This window comes from Peromyscus maniculatus, chromosome 2, assembly GCF_049852395.1.
Source record: "Peromyscus maniculatus bairdii isolate BWxNUB_F1_BW_parent chromosome 2, HU_Pman_BW_mat_3.1, whole genome shotgun sequence".
NCBI lineage: Eukaryota > Metazoa > Chordata > Mammalia > Rodentia > Cricetidae > Peromyscus > Peromyscus maniculatus.
The window spans coordinates 165160548-165181044 of record NC_134853.1 but is presented as its reverse complement, the minus strand read 5'-3'; the positions used below and the strand labels follow the sequence as shown (position 1 = coordinate 165181044).

The following is a 20497-nucleotide window of genomic DNA, read 5'->3' as shown; positions in this document are numbered from 1 at the left end:
TTGCTTGCTCAGTTTTCTTTCTTAAACACCCTAGGACCACCTACCCAAGATTAGCACCCACCCCGGTGGCTGGGTTCTCTTCTGTCAATTAGCAATCAAGAAAATGTTCCCACAGGTTTGCCTACAATCAATCTGATAGAGGTGTTTTCTCAGTTGAGGTTCCTCTTCCCAGATAACATTAGCTTGTGTCAAGTTGACCAAAAACAAACTAAAAAACTAACCAGGACAAAAAGATTTAAGGCATCTTGGGGTGGGGCTTGAGGAGGGATGGGACAGTGCTAGACAGTAGAGCTTTGGAGGGGGAGGGCACAGGTCGGGTAGGGCTTGAGCAGATGGAGTTACAGGATTACAGACTGAGCCTTGGAATTAGGTGGGGTTCAAACTGGAATCAAAGCACAAACCTCGTGGGAACTGCCTGCTTAGGCAAAGGAGGCTCGTACTTGGGAAGCTGTAGATTCTCCAAGTCGTGCATCTGTCCCAGATGTTGTGGTGGGGGTGGGGTGCTGGTGGGAGCAGTGCACTGAGCTCTTTGGATTCCCCTGTCCCTGCAGGCTCCCTCGAGCTGGCCATGACTCACCCTGAGTTTTACTGGTATGTCGACGAAGGCCTCTCGGTGGATAATCTGAAGAGCTCCCTCCTGCGCAGCGAGATCCTGTTTGGAGCGCCGCTCCCCAACTACTACTCAGTGGACGATCGCTGGGAGGAGCAGAGGGCCAAGTTTCAGAGCTTTGTGGTCACCTACGTGGCCATGCTAGCCAAGCAGTCTACTAGGTAGGGAGTCCAGCTCCACACCTTGTGTGCCTGCCTCTGCACCTGTGTGTAGTAGGTAACAGGGTACCTCCTGTGCTCCAAATCTCTTTCCTCACAGCCTTAACCCCAGGAAGTCTTTATCCCCAAATCCGAGCAGAGTTAGGTACCTCGTCTGGTCCCTCTGAATGACCTCTTTTCTTGACTGGTGCTAATGGTTAGTAGACATGGCAGATTTGAGGGAGGAAGACAATTCCAGAACTCTTGTTCTGGAGGGCTTGGGTATGACTAGCCCGAAAAGCAGTTCCTTTCTGCCTCTAATATCCAAGGAGTCAGTGGGCAAAATCGCTTCATTTCTCTGGGCCTGACTCTCCCTGTTTGTGAGATGAGGCAGTGGTTCCTGTTACTGTGGTCATTAAGAAGAGAGGGCTGGAGAGGTGGTTTGGTAGATAAGAGCACCCGCTGCTCTTGCAGAAGACCTGGGCTCGGCTCTCAGCACCTCTGTGGTAGCTCGCAGCCATCTGTAATTACAATTTCAGGGGGTCCTACATCCTCTTCCGGCTTCTGCAAGCATATGGCATGTGCATGGTGCATGCACATACACACAGGCAAGACTCATACATATAAAATAATTTTTTAAAAGAAGAGGAAAGGAGCTAGGCCTGGGGAGATTGGCTCCGTTAGTAAAGTGCTTTGCCATGCAGGCGTGAAAGTCTGAGTTCAGGTCCTTAGAAGCCACATAAAACCCCGCTATAATCCCAGCAGTAGGACTGTCAGAACTGCAGGCTCGCAAGCCATCTCTCAGACCTGTGGCGTTTCCGGGGGATTCGTGTGCAGTGTACAGCTTAAGGAAGTGGGAGCTGGGGTGAGGGCTCACTTGGTGCTTGCCATGTAAGTTCAAGGACCTGAGTTCAATCCCCCAAGCCCATGTTAGGAAAGCCAGGTGTATTGATGTGCATCTGTGATCCCAGTGCTGGAGAGGCCGAGAGCTCACTGGCCAGCCTAGACAAATTGGTGAACTCTAGGTTGAGAGTCTGTCTCAAAAAACAAGATGGGGCAGGGCTCGGTGGTGGAGAGTACTTGCTGCTCTCCCAGAGGACGTCCGTTTCCAGAACCCACGTCAGGTGGCTCACAACTACAGTAACTGCAGCTACAGGAGACTCACTGCCCTTTTCTGGCCTCTTGTGGTTATTTGCAGTCATGCTCATAAACACAAACACACACATGCACATAGATTAAAAAAAAAAAAGATATCTTTTTAAAAGGTGGAAAATAACAGGAAGACACTCAAGGTTGGTCTCTGACCTCTGTTCTGTGCGCACACATGCACCAGAGCACACACATGTGCACATGCAGGCAGACACACACACACACACACACACACACACACACACACACACACACACACATTTAAGAAATCAGCAAGATGGCTCACTGGAGCCTGCAACAAAGCCTGATGACCTGAGTCAGGTCCCTGGAACCAGTATGGTAGAAAGAGAGAGCTGACTCCCACAAGTTTTCTTCTGAATTCCATGCACACACCATAGTATGCACATATACCACCACCACCCACACATACATGTTTAAGAAAGATCTGGTTTGGAGATGGGCTTGTTTCTGGCTCACTTCTGTAAGCCTAGCCCTAACAAGGTCCCTGGAAGCACTTGGTAAAGATTAGTCTACAGAATGAATGAGTGGGTGGATGATGGATGGATGGTTGATGGATGGATGGATGATAGGTAGATGGATGGATGGTTGATGGATAGATTGATAGATGGATGGATGGATGATAGGTGGATGGATGGATGGATGATAGGTGGATGGATGGATGGGTGGGTGGGTGGTGGATAGATGGATGGATGGATGGATGATGGATGGATGGATGATAGATGGATATGGATAGATGAGGTACCTCAAGGAAGGCAGCTGAGAGGAGCTGACTGTGGAGGGCGCTTCAGATAGCAGAAATTACCTCTGCTGAAATGTTCACCTGCTAAGTTCAAGGCCTTGCCCTGGCACTTCCTAGTAGGAAGTGACAGCCAGGCCCTGAGGACTTGATTGTAATGCCTTCTTTCAGATTCACAAAATTCTTTTTATTGTTGTATTATTGGCGATTCAAGAGGAAAACACACCTTGACTTAACACAGAATTACAGGAATTGTCACTTTTATGGCTTCGTTGATGACCAGCAACTGAGAACAGCCTGTGGCATTTACCGTTCTTCATCCTCTGTGGCTTTGTTGTGTGCGTTTTAATTGTATATACATTTTAAACACCACAGCCCATTCTGTCGTGCAGAACCTGTTCATTTCTGTTTATCTTCATGTTTACCTTTCCTGTTGCTCCTCATTACTTTCTGTGGTTTCCTGCTTCCTCTGGGACCACTTTCCTTGTGTCTGAAGAACTCTTTTTCGTTTTCTCTGAGTGCAGGTTTGCTGGTAGTGACCTCTGTTTTGTTTGACTGGAGAATATCTTTATTTTATTTTCATTTTTCTAATCTATTTACTTGTGTGGTGTTCCAAACTGGCAGCTATGTTTATTCACTATTTTAAAGATGTCATTCCATTGTCTCACGGCTTCCATCATTTTCTGGAGAGAAGTCAGCTGCAAATCTTCCTTGTTGCTCCATTAGTTTATTAGAATTTTTATTACGCTTGTTCATTTATTTTGTGTGTGTACATGTGTGGGCACATGTGTGTCACTATGTGCATGTGGAGGCCAGAGGACAACTTGCAAGAATTTTTTCTCTTCTTCCACGTATATGGGTTCCAGAACTCATGTTGTCAGGCTTGGCAGCAAGCTCCTTTGCCCGCTGAAGCCATCTTGCCTGTCCATTGTTGCTATCTTAAAATGACTGTTTTCCCTTTCCTTTTAATTTGTTTATTTTTTAAAGGTTTATTTATTTTTACTTTGTGTGTGTGTGTTGCCTATATGCATTTGTGTGTGTTATGTGTGTGGTGCCTATATGCATTTGTAGCTAGAGTTTTCCTGCCTGGCCTACAGTCAGGACAAATCTCTCTCATCTGCCAGTCCCACAGCCGCTCAGACCCAACCAAGTAAACACAGAGACTTCTATTGTTTAAACTGTTTGGCCTAATGGCTCAGGCTTCTAGCTATCTAGTTCTTACATCTTAAATTAATCCATTTCTATAAATCTATACCTTGCCATGTGGCTCATGGCTTACCGGCATCTTCACATGCTGCTTGTCATGGCAGTGGCTGGCAGTGACTCCTTCCGTCTTCCTGTTCTCTCAATTCTCCTCTCTGTTAGTCCTGCCTATACTTCCTGCCTGGCCACTGGCCAATCAGTGTTTTATTTATTGACCAATCAGAGCAACACATTTGACATACAGAACATCCCACAGCATGCATTTGTGTGTGTTATGTGTGTGGTGCCCATATGCATTTGTGCGTGTTATGTGTGTGGTGCCTATATGCATTTGTGTATGTTATGTGTGTGTTGTGCCACCAAGTGAGTGCTAGAAACTGAACCTGGGTCCTCTATAGGAGCAGAAAATGCTCTTAAACATCTCTCCAGCCCCCTTCCCCATAAGACACTCTGTAAATGCTGTATAAATTTATATAGATACAGTAAATGACTGGTTTAACTTTCAGCTTTTTTTTACTCAAAGAAAAAGTATCTAATTCATCAAAGTAAGAAAGCCAGAGATCTTTTCTTCTTGGCTATTATGTGTGAGGCTAAGGAAATTAAAAAAAAAAAAAAAACTGTTGAAGTGTAATTGGCACACGACCAACCGTATATACTTACATTTTAGTCTTGACACATCTACTGTCAAGATTGCGAATTTCCCAGTACGTTTCCTTATGTCCACTGACAACCATCTCATCCTGCATCCTGCTTCCAAGCTGCCTCCCAGCCCCAACCCTAGCAGTCACTTTCTGGTGTTTTTTTGTTTGTTTGTTTGTTTGTTTGTTTGTTTTATATAATTTTATGTGTATGAACATTTGCCTGCCTGTATTTAAATACACCACATGCGTGCAGTGCTCTAAGAGGCCAGAAGGGGGCGTCAGACTCCCTGAAACTGGACAACAGCCAGCTGTCTAGCAGGTGCTGGGATTTGAACCCAGGTCCTCTGCTAGAGCAGGCTGTGCTTTTAACTGCTGAGCCATATCTCTAGCCCCCACTTTCTGCTTTCTACCATCATATATAGACATTCTTTTTCTAGAATTTTGTATACGTGGTATTCTAGGTTCTCCTTTGATGGGACTCATTCATTCCTTCTAGCTAATTTGAATGGTACCTATGTTTTACCGTGTTTGAATAGTTTATTGTTGAACATGGAATAGTATTGGAGATCGTATTTTGTTCATCTGTTCACTCATTGGTGTTTGTATTGCTTCCAGGTGTTAGTGTATAAGTCTTTGTAGGGACAAAACCTTTTTGCCTTAGAGAAAAGCCTCATAGTAAAATCACTGAGCAATAATGGTGGGCATATGTTTAGCTTAAGGGACTTCCAGAGTTTTCCAATTGGTTGTACCACTTTGTTTCCACCATTGGTGTGTGAGAATTCCAGTTCTCCCACATCCCCGCCAACACTTGCTGTGGGGTTCTCATTTGCCCCTCTGTCACTGTGATAAACAGCAACCCTAACCAACATGGGGAGGAAAGGGTTTGCTGGATCTTTCTCTTCCAAGTGGCAGTCCACCATGGAGGGAGCCCAAGAAACTGGATGCAGGATCTGAAGCAGAGGCCATGGAGGAACACAGCTACTGAGTTGCTCTCAGGCTCACATTCAGTTACTTTTCTTGTACCTCCCAAGACCACCTGCCCCGGGGTGACACTGCCCACACTGGACCCTTCCACACCGACAATCAAGCAAACACCCCACAGACTTGCATATGGGGCACTCTGATAGAGAATTTCCTCAATTGAGGTTCCTTCCGACTCTGGTGTGTCAGGTTGATAAACCAGTACATATAGAGTGTGCCATTTTAAAACTATTCTTAATTTAGAAAGAATGGGAGGAGGGATGGAGGGATGGAGGGAAGGAGGGAGGGAGGGAAGGAGGGAGGGAGGGTTGGAGGGAAGGAAGGAGAGGAAGGAAGGAAGGAAGGAGGGAGGGAAGGAAGGAAAGAAGGAAGGAAGGAGGGAAGGAAAGGAGGAAGGAAGGAAGGAAAGGAGGAAGGAAGGAAGGAAAGGAGGAAGGAAGGAAGGAAGGAAGGAAGGAAGGAAGGAAGGAAGGAAGGAAGGAAGGAAGGAAGGAGGAAAGAAGGGTGGGCGGGCTATTCTTAGGCGTGTGGCAGCAATCCCAATGGCTTTGGTTTGCATTTTTCTAATGACTGATGATGTTGGACATCTGCCTTACCTTTCCAAAGGAGGAAGGATGTATTCAGCTCAGTCTTTGGCTTCTTCTGGTCCCATTGGTTTGGGCCTGTGGTGTGTCAGAGCTTTGTGTTGGAAACCCATGGCAGCAGAAACTGCTCACCTCACTGTGCGGAGCCAGGGGCTCATGAGCCATCTAATTTCTTTGGTGAACTATTGATGCAGATCTTGTGCCCATTTTAAAATAACATTTGTGTTCTTTGAGAACTTCAGACATGTATATAATGTGTTTTGATCACATTCTCCTCCCACACCTCCCCTAACTCCTCCCAGATCCACCACCACCACCAACACAACACACCAACAACACACACCAACAGCAACCACAACACCTCCACCACACACCACCACCAGCAATAACAATACCTTCACCACCACCACCACCACCACCACACCACCACCACCAGCAATAACAATACCTTCACCACCACCACCACCACCACCACCACCACCACCACCACCACCACACACCACCACCAGCAATAACAATACCTTCACCACCACCACCACCACCACCACCACCACCACCACCACCACCACCTCCACCACCTCCACCACCCACCACCACATGTAATGTCCTTGTCATTTTATAACCTAGTGAGACTAGTTTGTGCTGCCCACGTACTCATGGATGTGGGGCCATCCACTGACCACAGTAGACCTCCCAGGGGTCACACCCTTAAAGAAAACTGACTCTCCTCCCCCAGAAGCCATCAACATCCATATCTGCTTAGCCAGGGATGGGGACTCATGAGCCCTTTCCACTTCCAAGCTGGATTGCTGAATAGCTTGATGTTGTACAGCCCCCTGCAGGTAGACAGCTGCTGTGAGTTCCTAGTGCAGAGTTCTATCATGTCCAGAAGATACTGTTTCCCTCTGGTCCTCCTCAGCCTCTTGTCATGTACAGACTTTTCATCTGTGCTGAGAGTGCCGAGCAGTTAAGAGCACTTGTTGCTCATGCAGAGGACCCACATGGCAGCTCATAACCATTTGTAACTCCAATTCCAGTGGATCTGGCGCCCTCTGTGGCTGCCATGGGCACTGCGCACACATGGTGCCCATACCTGCATACAGGCAAACTCACATAAAATAAAAATAAATCTTTTTTTTAAATCTTTCCAACCCTCTTTCTCTACCTTCCCTGAACCTTGGGGATGGTGTGTCCTGTTTGTGGCTGGGCATTCTACAAATGTTTATTCTCTGTGCTTTAACCGAATGTGAGTTTCTGTGCTAACCACTGTCACTTGTGCCATTTTTTTTTTTTTTTTAGTTTTCCATTTCATGACTTTCATTTTGAGTTCACCTTTGAGCATGGAACAAGATCTGGATTGAGGTTTATTATTTTTACATGGGCATCTGGTTATCTCGGTGTCATTTGTTGGAAGGGTTCTTCTTCTTTGTTGAATTGCCTTTGTACCTTGGACACAAACTTACTGTCTACGTGTGTGTCTGTTTTTGAACCTTCTCTTCTAGTCCATGGGGCTGCACTTTAGAACTACAGAGTCATGATTATCACAGCTTCATACCAAGGTTTGATTTTGTTTTGTTTTGTTTTTTCCCTCAGTGCTAGGGGTTGAGCCCAGGGTGCTGTACATGCTAGGCAAGCACGCTACCACTGAGATGCATCCTGAGACAGGAGAATGACGGTTTAGCCTGTGTGGCAGAGTGTGTTCAAGTACAGCCTGGATAATTTAGCAAGACTCTGCCTCAGGTTTAAAAAAATAAAAATAGCTGGGGCTGTAGGTCAGAGGTAGAGAATGTGCTTAGCAAGTATGAAGCCCTAGGTCCAATCCCAAGTGCCAGGAGACTGAAAAGTCTGCTGGGCTCTTGCGTGTGATTGACACCTTCAAACACTGCATCTTTGGACCCGTGAACATGGGATGTCTAGTGTCACTTTTCTTTCTTTTTTTTAAGTTTGTAATTTTATATTTATGTACAGAAAACTTAGCAGTGTACACTAACCCAATTTAGTGGCGAGTTCTTTGGCCTTTGCCTTTTCCAGCTTGGCAATCTGAGCCACAGATTTAGGACCCAGGACGTTGCCTCCCCAGTGGCGGCGGATCTCATCATATCTGTCGTTGTAATTGATCCTAATAGTGTCCACCAGCTTAGCCAGAGCACCCTTGTCTTCCGAATTAACCTGTGTGAAGGCAACAGTGGTGCATGTCTTCCTGTGGACCGGCCGCCCCAGCCTGGCCTTTCCCTTGATGATGCCGGAGGGGACCCCCATCTTTCGACACAGGGCAGGCAGGAAGACCACCAGCTCAATGGGGTCTACATCGTGGGCAATCACCACCAGCTGAGCCTTCTTGTTCTCCACCAAGGTGGTGACTGTACTGACCCTGCTCGGAGGACAGGTGGTCTCTTAGTTGGGACGTCCCTTTTGCCCCTTTCTTCTCAGCACGGGCCAACAGCCTTTGTTTCTTCTCCTGCTTTGTCTCTGGCCTGCACTTGAGGCAAGCTTAAGCAGCTGGGTAGCTGTTTGCCGGTCCAGGGCCCTGTGAACTGGTTAATGGCAGGAGGTACCTTGAGCAGCTTATAGCGGACGGCCCTCTGCCGCTGCAGCCTAACATAGCGGGGCCATTTGACGAAGCGTGTGAGATCTCTTTTGGGCTGGATGTCCTGCCCAATGCCCAAGTTCTTAGGCCTTTTCTCAAACAAAGGATTCACCACCTTTTTGGCCTCCTGTTTCTTCCCCTTGGCCTTCTTTCCCTCGGGCATCTCACTCGGCTGGAGGAGAGAGAGGAGTGTCACTTTTCATTTTCCCTCTAAGCAGCTCCTGTTTCCATGCTCCTATGATAATACAACTTTAAAACTTATTCTCCAGCTGTTAATTTATACTTTAAATTTATAGTGTCCTTCGTGTGTAAACTTAGGGTTTTTGTTGTTGCTGCTTGTTTTTTTGGCTTTATTTTCCACACAGATAAGCTTGTGTTATACTGATGAAGCAGAGCTACATCTTCTTTTCCAATAGAGATGCGTTTTATTTCTCGTTTTCTTGCCTGATTGCACTGGCTAACATCATCAGAACCTAGTGCTGAATAGATGGAATGGGAAAGTTTTTTTTTCTTTTGGATGAATTATTTCTTATGCTTTTATTTTAATCTTATCTTTTTCAACCCTAACTCTTAGCGGCTACTTTAGGATTTGTAGTATACCTCCTTAAATATCGCAGTTTGTCTTTGAGATGGTACTATACCATAGTCCATGCCTTCTGAGCTTCCAGTGGCCTCTATACACTATGGGCCATGTTCTGTGTGGTATGAACCCCACACAACCCTATTAATTTTTAAGCGGCCAGTTTTTCTTTTGTAGAGATAACGAAAACGCTGCATTTCTTACTCGTGACATTTCCATTTACAGTGCAGTTTATCCTGAGTGCCGATCCTCCTTCCTGCACACTCTCATCCCCTTCTGCTTGAGGGCCCCCTCGGCATCTCAGTAATGTGAGTGTACCAGAGGTCATTTCAGTCTGTGTATCTGACAGAGTTTTTTTGATTTTGCCTTTGCTTTTTAAATGTATTTTTGCTGGGTATAGAATTCTGGGTCAGGTTTCCCCGGAGTGTCTGGGGATGCTGCTCGGCCATTTTCTGACTTTCGTCATTTCTGACTAGAAATCTGCCATGGCTCTTCTCTTTCTTCTACGGTATGCCACATGTCCTTTCCCTCTGTCAGTTTCCATCTTGACGAGAATGTCGGAGCGGTTCAGTTAGAACGTGCATTGTCCATTTAGTTGTTTGGTCTTTGGAGCTCATGGTTCAAGCTTCTTGGATCAACAGGTTCACAGTTTCCATCAAGCTTGAGGAAGTTTCCGGCTCCTTGAGAATCTAGTAACTGATGGGTGAGGCTGTTCTCAGTCCAGCAGCGCTCTCAAGGCATCAGCCCTGGAAACCACAGCACCTACTTTATTTCTTATCTCAGAGGATCACAGTCCACTGTGGTCTGGTGTCCAGAGTCCCATTTCATGTGTTTTCTCATAATTTAAGTTTATTTTTAGATTGATTTGTTTTTATTTCATGGGCATGGATGTTTTACCTGCGTGCATAGATGGTGCACCATGTGAGTATTTGTTGGAGCCCCGTAACTGGGGTTATGGATGGTTGTGAGCCACCGTGTGGGTACTGAGAATCAAACCCAGGTCCTCTGTAAGAGCATAAGTGCTCTTAACCACTCAGCCATCGCTCCAGCCCTTTTTTTCTCATATTTTTGTGGTTGCAGTCCAGATGTCAACTGCTGCTCTGTCGATGCTGGAAACATCACTTTTGGTTGCATTTTGAAGCGGTTTGGGTGCCAGAGAGATTGCTCAGTGGTTAAGAGCGTGTAGTACTCTTCCAGATGACTCAGGCTCAGGTGCCGGCATGCACATCAGACTACTCACAATCACCTGTAATTCCAGGTCCAGGGATCTGATGCCTTCCTTGAGCCTCTGTGGGTACTCACATATACATAGAGCACACACAAAAACATCCACACAAACACAAATAAAATAAAAATAAATATTAAAAATATAGTTGGGGGTGTTGGGGATTTAGCTCAGTGGTAGAGTGCTTGCCTGGCAAGTGCAAGGCCCTGGGTTCAGTCCTCAGCTCTGGGGGAAAAATAAATAAATAAATATATATATATATATATATATATATATATATATATATATATATATATATAGTTGGGGATGGCTGGGTATGGTGATGTACCTTTAATTCCAATATTCACGAGGCAGGAGTAGATAGACTTCTGTGAATTCAAGTCTAGCTTGGTATACATAGCAGCTCCTAGCCATCTAGGGATACATAGTGAGACTCTGTATCATGAAAATAAAAATAAATAAATAAAATACAGTTTGGGGGTGGGGAGATTGCTCAGTGGTTAAAATATTTGTTGCCTGAGTGTGAGGACCAGAGTTCGGATCCCCAGAAGCCACATACATGCCGGGTGGCTATGACAGCCTACCTGTAATTCTAAAGTTTGTAGAGTTGAGAGGAATCCCCAGAGCAATCTGGCTAGCCAGGCTAGCGGTGTCAGAGAACTCTGGGTTCAGTTGAAAACTCTGCTGCAATGAATATGGCAGAGAGCAATCAAGAAGAATTTCTACATCAACATTGGGTTGGGTTTCCACACCCGCACAAATGCAAGTGCACCTGCACGTGCACACACACACGCACACACACACACACACACACACACACACACACACACACACACACACGTGAACAGGCATATACATACCACAGGCACATCCACATGGGAGAAAACAGTTTGATCATCCTGGTTGGTTTTCCTTTGGAAAATGACTTGTAGTGAGCACACACTGAACAGCAGTGTAAAACGGGGTGATCTGGAGCCGGTTTGATTGACTTTAGATTCTGCTGTGGACCGTTGAGAACTAGAAGGTTACAAAAGAGCTGATTGTCACTGATTGTTATCTGTGTGGAATGGTGGATCTCAACCTCAGCTGTACGTTGAATCACCTGGGAGATTTGGGGGAAAAAAAAAAAAACCACTTGATTCAGCTCCACCCAAGAAATTATGATTTAATTTGCTTGGCATCCGGCCTAGATGTCAGGATTTTTGGAAGCTCAAGTAATTTTAACGAGCAGCCAAGGTAAAGAGCCACTGATGAAGGGCACAGCCCCGGCTCTCAAGTGTCCACAGTCATCTTCAATTCCCTTCTTGTCTCTCCTTTCTCCTCGGCCTCCCTCCCCCAGCAAAGTCCAGGTCCTCTATGGGGGGACGGACCTCTTCGACTATGAGGTGCGCAGGACTTTCAATAATGACATGCTTCTCGCCTTCATCAGCAGCAGCTGCATCGCTGCCCTTGTCTACATCCTCACTTCCTGCTCAGGTACGGCATCCCAGAAGGCTCATGTAAGCCAGTGCCTTCTCTCCCTGCAGCATGCTCCCTGTTCAAAGGTACCAGGATAGCCTTGAATCCAGCTAGTCAGCGCTGGACCAAATGGTGCTCGGACACCATGACAACTTTGTGTAGGGGCATCTGGGACATTTTTAGACTGTTCTCAATTATTCAAGGGCCTACTCTGTGTACCACATCAGCTGCCCTTTTGCCCACAACTTATCTCCCTACCACCACCACCTCCTCACATGTACCAGCTGCCTCTAACTGCTACATGTATACAGTAGGCATGTGATCTTGCCCAAATGAGCAGAGGTAGAAAACTGGACAAGGCATGCAATCACTCACGCAGCAAATATTAGTTGGGCGCTAGATATATGCCCAATGTTCTGACTCACCAGGATCCAGTGGTGAACCAGACAGAGGTCCTGCAGAGCAGAACCTCCAATCTCCTCAGGTGACACACAACATAAAACACTCACAATTCTCTCCTTGTATGTAAGGTTGTCTGGAAGAGGTCCTGTAGGCAGCCTGACCTCAGATGGTTTCATCTGCCACCCAGGCCTCCTGCCCAGCCCCTTCTCTGGGAATGAAGGGCTTCAAATTCTGCAGATTGTCCCTACACCTGGCTGGGAGCAGACAGGGTGGTGCAGGGGCCCAGGATGAGGGGCTGAGGTCAGGGTTACTGAAGGGGTCTGTGTCCTGTGAGGGCCCTCCCGTGACCCTTCTGCTCCTCCCCCTGCCCAGTGTTCCTGTCCTTCTTCGGGATTGCCAGCATCGGCCTCAGCTGCCTGGTGGCACTCTTCCTCTACCATGTGGTTTTTGGCATCCAGTACTTGGGCATCCTCAATGGAGTGGCTGCCTTTGTGATTGTGGGCATTGGTAAGTTGTCTCCCACCCACGGCAGAGGACTCCCTCTTGAGAACTCTGCCCCTTCCCCAAGAAGGTATTCTGGGTAATGATGAGGGTGGTGGGAAGATGACTAAGTTTTGGAAGAAGGGTGGGTGGGGCCAGGAAACATGATGGATGGGGCTTGAAGACAGTGACTGGGGACCAAGGAACATGGCAGGCGGTGTTCCGTCACAGTGGGTGGGGCTTGGAGACTTAGTGGGTGGGGCTTGGAGACATTGGGTGAGGCCAAGGAGTCTGGAGCCAGTCAGATAGGCCAGAGCTGAGCTGCCAGACTGTCCTGCACCTGACCTCAGGCACACAAGTGGGACCTGAGCTGAGCTGCCCTCTGGCTGGGCCTCCCTCCTGCAGGTGTGGATGATGTCTTTGTGTTCATCAACACCTACCGCCAGGCCACCCACCTGGAAGACCCCCAACTGAGGATGATCCACACCATCCAGACGGCAGGCAAGGCCACCTTCTTCACCTCACTGACCACTGCCGCTGCCTATGCAGCCAACGTCTTCTCCCAGGTGGGAAGCCTGCCCCAAAGTCCCTGTCCTGGCGTCCCATCCGTCCACACATCCCTGACCCCAGTACCGTCATCTCAAGGCCCTTGCTGTGACTCTGTCATCCATTTCTGTGACTAACGACCCATTCCCAAACCAAGTGGGACGGTTCCAACAGTGCAGTTAGTTATTGGTGCCCGTGAATAGGCACTCCCCCGCAGCCCTGGGGAAACGGGCATTTTCTGAAGTTCTTCACCATCTGATCTTAACAACCCAAGACAAAAAATGTACAGTCACCATCTCTGTTTTCCCAGTGCAGAAACCAGGGCCCAGAAAGGTAAAGTGACTCTCAGGGCCACAGCTGGTGACCCCAATACAGACTCCCCGCCCCCGCCTGAGCTCGCTTTCCTTGCCACTGCACGCTCCATTTTGACCTCTTGTACAGTCGGTCGGTCCGTCTGTCTCCCTCTCTTTTCTCTCTTCTCTCCCCTCCTCTCCCCACCCCACTCTCACTCCCATATTTCTGAGTGGGCTCTGTGTACATAGGAGCACATCTTTTAGAGACTTCGTGGCCTGGCCCCAAAGCTCATGTAAACCTCTCTGGGCCTCAGTTCCTCAGTGGATTATTCTGGAGCTGAAATGATCGGGTGGTGAGGTGGTTTCACAAACTTCAGATCTGCCTGCTGATTGGCGAGGGTTTCCTCCAATCACCACAGCCTTGGACAGGTCCCTGTGGGGTTTTTGGGACTCCTGTCTCCTGCTTCCACTGTTGGGCACCAATCTTCCCTTCATCCTCATCAACCTGCAGCCTGGTTTTGAGGGATGTGTCTTAACTTGGGTAATGGCCACATCAGAGGCTTCCTCTGGGGCGGATGCTGTTCCCAGCTGGCTGCGGGTAGACCAGAGCCTCTGCTCTCGGGTGGAGCAAGTTCTTCCTCTGCTGCTGTGTCCAGCCGAGCTCTCGGTGTCTGGCATCCTGCAGGCTCAGTACTGCTGTCCTGCAGCCAAACTGTTCCTACTTCAGCCTGGACAGACCCAGCTCTGGCTGCCTCTGGCCATGGAGACAGCCAAGCCTGACCACCATCCTCTTCTCCATGCGTCCTGGCTGCAGATCCCAGCTGTGCATGACTTCGGCTTGTTCATGTCTCTCATTGTGACCTGCTGCTGGCTGGCTGTGCTCTTCACCATGCCTGCAGCCCTGGGCCTCTGGAGCCTCTACATGGCACCTCTGGAAAGTTCCTGCCAGAGCAGGTGAGTGGCCTGCACCCTTCACACCCTGAGTAGCCAAAGCCTCTGGGCTTCTGTGTGCTCAGTCCTAGGCTAGGCGGGGATGGAAGGAGCAGCTGCCGTCCAGCGTCAGTTTGTGGTCATGTGAACAGGAGCTGGGCATACTCATGCACGTCTTTAACCACCATTCCCCTCAAGGACCCATGGACCTGTGTCCTCCTACTGTGCCTTTTATGCAAAGGAGGAACCTAACCTAGGGCATAGGGTATCTTAGGGCAGCTTTCCCACCTGCTGTGACCCTTTGTGTCCCCAGAGGAAGAGTGGCAGCTGAGGGTAGATGGCTTGCTTCAGAATTCAGCACTGGCTTGTCAGTGGTACCTTTCCTGAGAGGCAGGAGCAGCCGTGTGTGCTGCCTGGGCTCATGTGATGTCCAGAGCGTGTGCCACCCTCTCTGGGGGCCGCGACTCCCAGCCTCATGCCTGTCCACTGCCCTCCATAGCTGCCACCAGAAGTGCGGCCGCAAGAGCTCCTTGCATTTCCCTGGGGACCTGTTTGCAGCTCCAGAGCGGGCTGGGGGTGGCCCTGCCCAGGGCCCCCTACCCTACCTGGATGATGACATCCCCTTGCTGAATGTCGAGGATGAGCCAGGTAAGAGCTGGCCAGCCTGACTGGGGCTGGCCTCCACGGGGACATTCAAAGATAGGCTGGTCCCAAGGGAGCCAGGCCAGATGGCCTGTGGGGACCCTGCCCCAGCATGTGGCCTTCCCCAGTGCAGGTGCGGGCTAGAGCAGGTTGAGGCCCAGACTTTGACTGGCTACCACTCTGCCTGGCAGTGTCTCTGGAGCTGGGAGACGTGTCGCTGGTGTCTGTGCCCTGTGAGGGTCTGCAGCCCGCCCCCGACGGGAACAGCAGGGGCCAGCTCCTCGCCCAGCTGCAAGAGCTGTTGTACCACTGGGTCTTGTGGGCAGCTGTCAAGAGCCGCTGGGTGATTGTAGGTGAGTGTGAGCAACTCCCTTCCTGCCTCCTTACAGCTCCACCGCTACACGGGTGTGAAGGCAGACACCCCCCCCACCCCCACACACACACCAAAACCAACCAACCAAACAACACCAGCAACAAAAATAGATAACAAACACCAGGTGTGAAGTGGCACTCAGAGGCCTGGGCAGGACCTCCTCTCTGCCTCCTCCTCCTCCTGCATAGGCTGCCCCTGGGCCTCCTCAGCCACCGCTTCCAAGCTGCCGTGTGCCAGGCAAGACGGCAGAGTCCTCATGCTTGGCCCTGGAAGAGACTAGCCTGGCTGAGTTTGAACCCTGGTTCTGCCCTGTGTGACCTTGGCTGTGCCCGCCAGTCTAACACTTGATAATGAGGGTGGTAACAGTGCCTAGGGTCTAGGGCGTAGCTCAGTGGTAGAATGCACGTTCTGGGCCTGGGTCTAGTAAGACAGCTGTAAGGAGTGTGATGCATTTATAAAGGTCTTAGCCGGGCACAGGCGTGCCTAGTGCTCAGTGTACGTATGAGGAACCATCGCCGTCTTCAGTGGCGCATCAGAGCTGCTGCAGAACCAGCTCTTTGGAGACTCTCGGATGCGCTGAGACACTATCTAGCTGTCTTAGTTAGGGTTTCAGTTGCTGTGAAGAGACACCATGGCCATGGCAACTCTTATAAAGGAAAATGTTTAATTGGGGTGGCTTAGAGTTTCAGAGGTTTAGTCCATTATCATCAATGGCAGGACACAGCATCATGCAGGCAGACATGGTGCTGGAGAAGGGACCTACATCTTGATCTACAGGTAACAGGAAGTGAATTGTGTCTACACTGAACGTAGTTTGAGCATAGGAGACCTCAAAGCCCACCCTCACAGTGACACACTTCCTCCAACAAGAGCACACCTACTCCAACAAAGCCACACCTCCTAATAGTGCCGCTCCCTAGGAGATGATGGGCACCAGTTACATTCAAACTACCACACTAGCCCTTGTGGAGGTGTGTCAGCTTGTAGCTTACTGCCAGGCCCCAGCCACTCCACAAACACGATAGCTATCCCTGCCTCTCATGGGACCATCCCTGTCCACTCCCCTGCTCTCCACACTGAGAGTGATTCTGCCAGGGTGGGGTGCCAGCCTCAGCTCTTTCACGGGGCATCATCTCACAGGGCATATTTTCCTCACAGGACTCTTCGTCTCCATCCTCATCCTGTCCCTGGTGTTCGCCAGCCGGCTCCGCCCCGCCAGCCGGGCCCCACTGCTCTTCCGGCCTGACACCAACATCCAGGTGCTGTTGGACCTCAAGTACAACCTGAGTGCTGAGGGCATATCCTGCATCACCTGCTCAGGTGAGGATCCCCGCGGACTGAGCTCACTGCCTGTGGTGTCTGAGCCCACTGTTGGCCTGAGAGATGAGATAATGCAGCGGTGCAGTGAGCAGGAAGGACAGACGTCCTGGCCTTGGGGTCCACATTTCCAAGTCAGGGACAAGCTGTTACAATAGCAGATAGGAGCCTTTGTGGAGGAAGGAGAGGGTGCTTTGTAGGCATTGATATCCTGGAAGGCTGCCCAAAGGTGGTGTCCAAGCAGATACTTAAAGAATGAGAGTCATCAAGCTAATAGAGCTGGGGAGGGAAGGAATGGGTTAGACCAAAGGAGAAGAAGGTCAGTCAGGCCAGGTGGGCAGAGCCAAGGAAGGGGGACTCTAGGCTGAGGGCAGTGGCGGAGATGGGGAAGGGCAGAGCCTGAGAGGGGTGGCTGCTGGAGCTGACACTGGTCCGTGTGTGGATGGGAGGAGCAGGATTCTGGGGGCAGTTGGGTTGGTGGCGGGTGGAAGGGGGCAGGAGGCTGGCACTATCTCTGGAGGGGACATGGAGGAGCCAGGGAGTCACTGTTTTAGGAGTGATTTGGTACCTGTACGTGACGACTCCGTCGGTGTTAAGATCGGGATCGGGAGGAGTGGCTTCCACGGTATCTGGTCTAGGCTCTTACTTAGGGCAGGGAGACTGGGGGTGGGGCAAAGGTTGGCACGGGTCAATCCACTCTGCCCGGGTGGGCGGAAGCACAGTGAGAGAGTGCTTAACTGAGCTGAGTGCCTGCAGCTCGAGAGAGGAGCCCGGCTGCCACTGCTGTAATTGCCTTCACTTAATTAGGGCGTTGTTCCCATTAACCCAGCCTTCCCCCTTGGTCGTGGCATGAGCTGAATGCGTGATAGCAGACTGGAGCCCTGACAGGTACCCAGAGCCCTGCGTCTCACAGTCAGCCCCAGCTCAGTCCCCAGGTCGTCGCTAGGGCTCACAACTGCTCTCCATGGTCACAGCACACATCCCCAGGGACCCCCTGCCTGCCCCCCGCCCCCTCCACTTCCCAGCTGGATGGACACCAGAGCAGCCAGCCATCTGAAGGAGCAGCCTCCCCTGGCCTCCCCTCACTTCCTGTGCAGTCCCTGGTTCCCAAAACTATGGCTCTCTCCTCTGCCAATGAGGTTAATAACCCTGACCTCGGGCTGGCTGTGAGGGCTGCTATTTTAATGTGTGATGTATCTCTCGATTGAACAAACATTTTGTCTGTAGCACTGCGACAAAGCGGGCCATTGCCCAGCCTTACCTAATAACTGGGAAATCGAGGCACAGAGTGGGCATGTGGGGACATCACCAGCGGGTCTTCCTCCAGATGGGGACGTAATAAACATTTGATGTTTTCCTTGGTTCTGTTGAGTCTCCCTCAAACCACTGATATCCACTCCCTCCAGCCTCTGGGCCCTTCATAGACTCTGGTCTGTCCTCCTTGCCCACCAGGCATGGCCAGAGAGACTCCCATGTCCCTGACTCAGTCTGTGTGTGTGGGGGGGCGCGGGGCAGGTCTTTTCCAGGAGAAGCCCCACAGCCTGCAGAACAATGTCAGGACATCCCTGGAGAAGAAGAAGCGAGGTTCTGGAGCTTCCTGGGCCAGCCGGCCTGAGGCCACTGCGCAGGGTGAGTGGGGTGGGGTCTGTAGATGCACACTGGCGCTCCCCGTCTGACTCCACATGGAGAGCAGGTCACATCTAGAGCTGATGCTCCCATGGGAACAAGAACTTGTGTCCTTGGGTTATTTAAGGGACAGCATATGGAAAACTCAGAGTCCTCACCCACCATCTCAGCAGCCCTCAGAGCTCAAGGAGAACTCAAGGCTTCTTCTGCCAACCGCAGCCTCCATGAGCCTGCCCTGGTCACCAGAGTCATCCTGAGAGTCAGTCTAGGGTGTCCTGAGCCTTGACAATCTCTCCTTGGGTCCCCAGAAGACAAGGGTCCCCTGGGACAAGGGGAAGTAACTCTAGTGGACAGTTGTGTTTGTCCCTGTCACCCATGGTCACACCATTGTCATTCCAGACCCTCCCCATCTTCACACTGGGTCCTACAGATGGCAACACTCCCCTACTTCATTGTGTGTCTCCCACCGTCATTGGTGTGACTCTGTCTGGGACTGCTACCACATTCCATCATCACTGCTATCACCACTGCCACCATCACCGTCACTACCCTGTCACATGACCATCACCACCACTGTCCCATTCCATGACCTTCACCTACCACCACCACCACCCCACCCCATGACCGTTACTTCTCACCATGACGGTCACCACCCCATCCCATGACCGTTACTTCTCACCATCACCGTCACCACCCCATCCCATGACCGTTACTTCTCACCATGACGGTCACCACCCCATCCCATGACCGTTACTTCTCACTATCGCTGTCACCACCCCATCCCATGACCGTTACTTCTCACCATGATGGTCACCACCCCATCCCATGATCGTTACATCCCACCATCGCTGTCACCACCCCATCCCGTGATCGTCACTTCTCACCATCGCCGTCACCACCCCATCCCATGACTGTTACTTCTCACCATCGCCATCACCACCCCATCCCATGACCGTTACTTCTCACCATGACGGTCACCACCCCATCCCATGACCGTTACTTCTCACCATCGCCGTCACCACCCCATCCCATGACCGTTACTTCTCACCATGACGGTCACCACCCCATCCCATGATCATCGCCTCCCACCATCATTGCCCGGTCCCTTGTCAACGCTTGAGGATGAACCCAAGGTCACTGCTCAGCTCCTCAGGCAGCAGAGCTAAGGTGGGCTTCTGTCACATCCTGAAGCTGTTAAGGTCACTGTCCCCTCCTCTTCCATCCCTTGCTTATTCTCAGAGTCCATGAGCACCGTGTACATCTCCAAAGTGAAGAGCAAAGGCCGTCCGGCTGTCTACAGGCTATCCCTCAACGCCAGCCTGCCAGCCCCCTGGCAAGCCGTGTCCCCTGGAGATGGAGAGGTGCCATCCTTCCAGGTGAGCCTCGGTGGTCATGAAATAGGCACTGAGGAGGGGCTGTTGGTGCCATACTGGTGAATACTGGCCGTGTAGGCAGGGAGCAGGGCCCCTGAGGATTCAGCTGCTCCAGGCACATGAGGACTAGGCCATAGCAGTCAGATGTGTTACGGGACCTACAACCGGGCAGACCTGGGTTTGAGTCCTAGCTCTGGCATGTGTAACTTGCATGTTGTTGGACAGGTGACTCAGTCTCTCTGAGCCTCTGTTTCCTCATCTATGAAATGGGGATATAAAAGACATTATTGGAAACAAGAGCTGGTAACCACCCAACAGCCGAAATGCAGTCACTGTCCACACTGGCAGCCCATAGTTCATCCTATAATGAAGAGTGTGTCCGGAAGACAGCCTCCCAGGACCAGCCCTGATTCAGTATCCCCTTAACAGGACCATTCATGTTCCTTTAACCTTTCCCACTGTCCAGACATCTGGCACAGAGGAACCTACCTGGTCAGATTGTCCTCCCCACCACAAATGCCACCCCACCCTCCCCAGCCCCGCCTGACCTCCCTTCTCCTCGGCCACTTCTCTCACCTGATGGTCCTGTCTGACTGAATCTGG

At 50.3% G+C, this 20497-nt stretch overlaps 1 protein-coding gene and 1 pseudogene across 1 annotated transcript in view; one reads left to right on the top strand and one right to left on the bottom strand.

The window, feature by feature from the left end:
• Disp3 (dispatched RND transporter family member 3) overlaps positions 1-20497 on the top strand; it is a 55621-nt gene that overhangs the window by 18484 nt on the left and 16640 nt on the right. Inside the window, exons 3-12 of the mRNA XM_006975250.4 lie at positions 552-771; positions 11794-11930; positions 12687-12821; positions 13200-13360; positions 14448-14587; positions 15063-15211; positions 15397-15558; positions 16737-16898; positions 18411-18524; positions 19761-19897. Of these exons, the coding sequence (XP_006975312.1) occupies positions 552-771; positions 11794-11930; positions 12687-12821; positions 13200-13360; positions 14448-14587; positions 15063-15211; positions 15397-15558; positions 16737-16898; positions 18411-18524; positions 19761-19897 (1517 nt within the window). The remainder of the gene's footprint in view (positions 1-551; positions 772-11793; positions 11931-12686; positions 12822-13199; positions 13361-14447; positions 14588-15062; positions 15212-15396; positions 15559-16736; positions 16899-18410; positions 18525-19760; positions 19898-20497) is intronic.
• On the bottom strand, positions 8021-8815 carry LOC107401040 (large ribosomal subunit protein eL8 pseudogene; annotated as a pseudogene).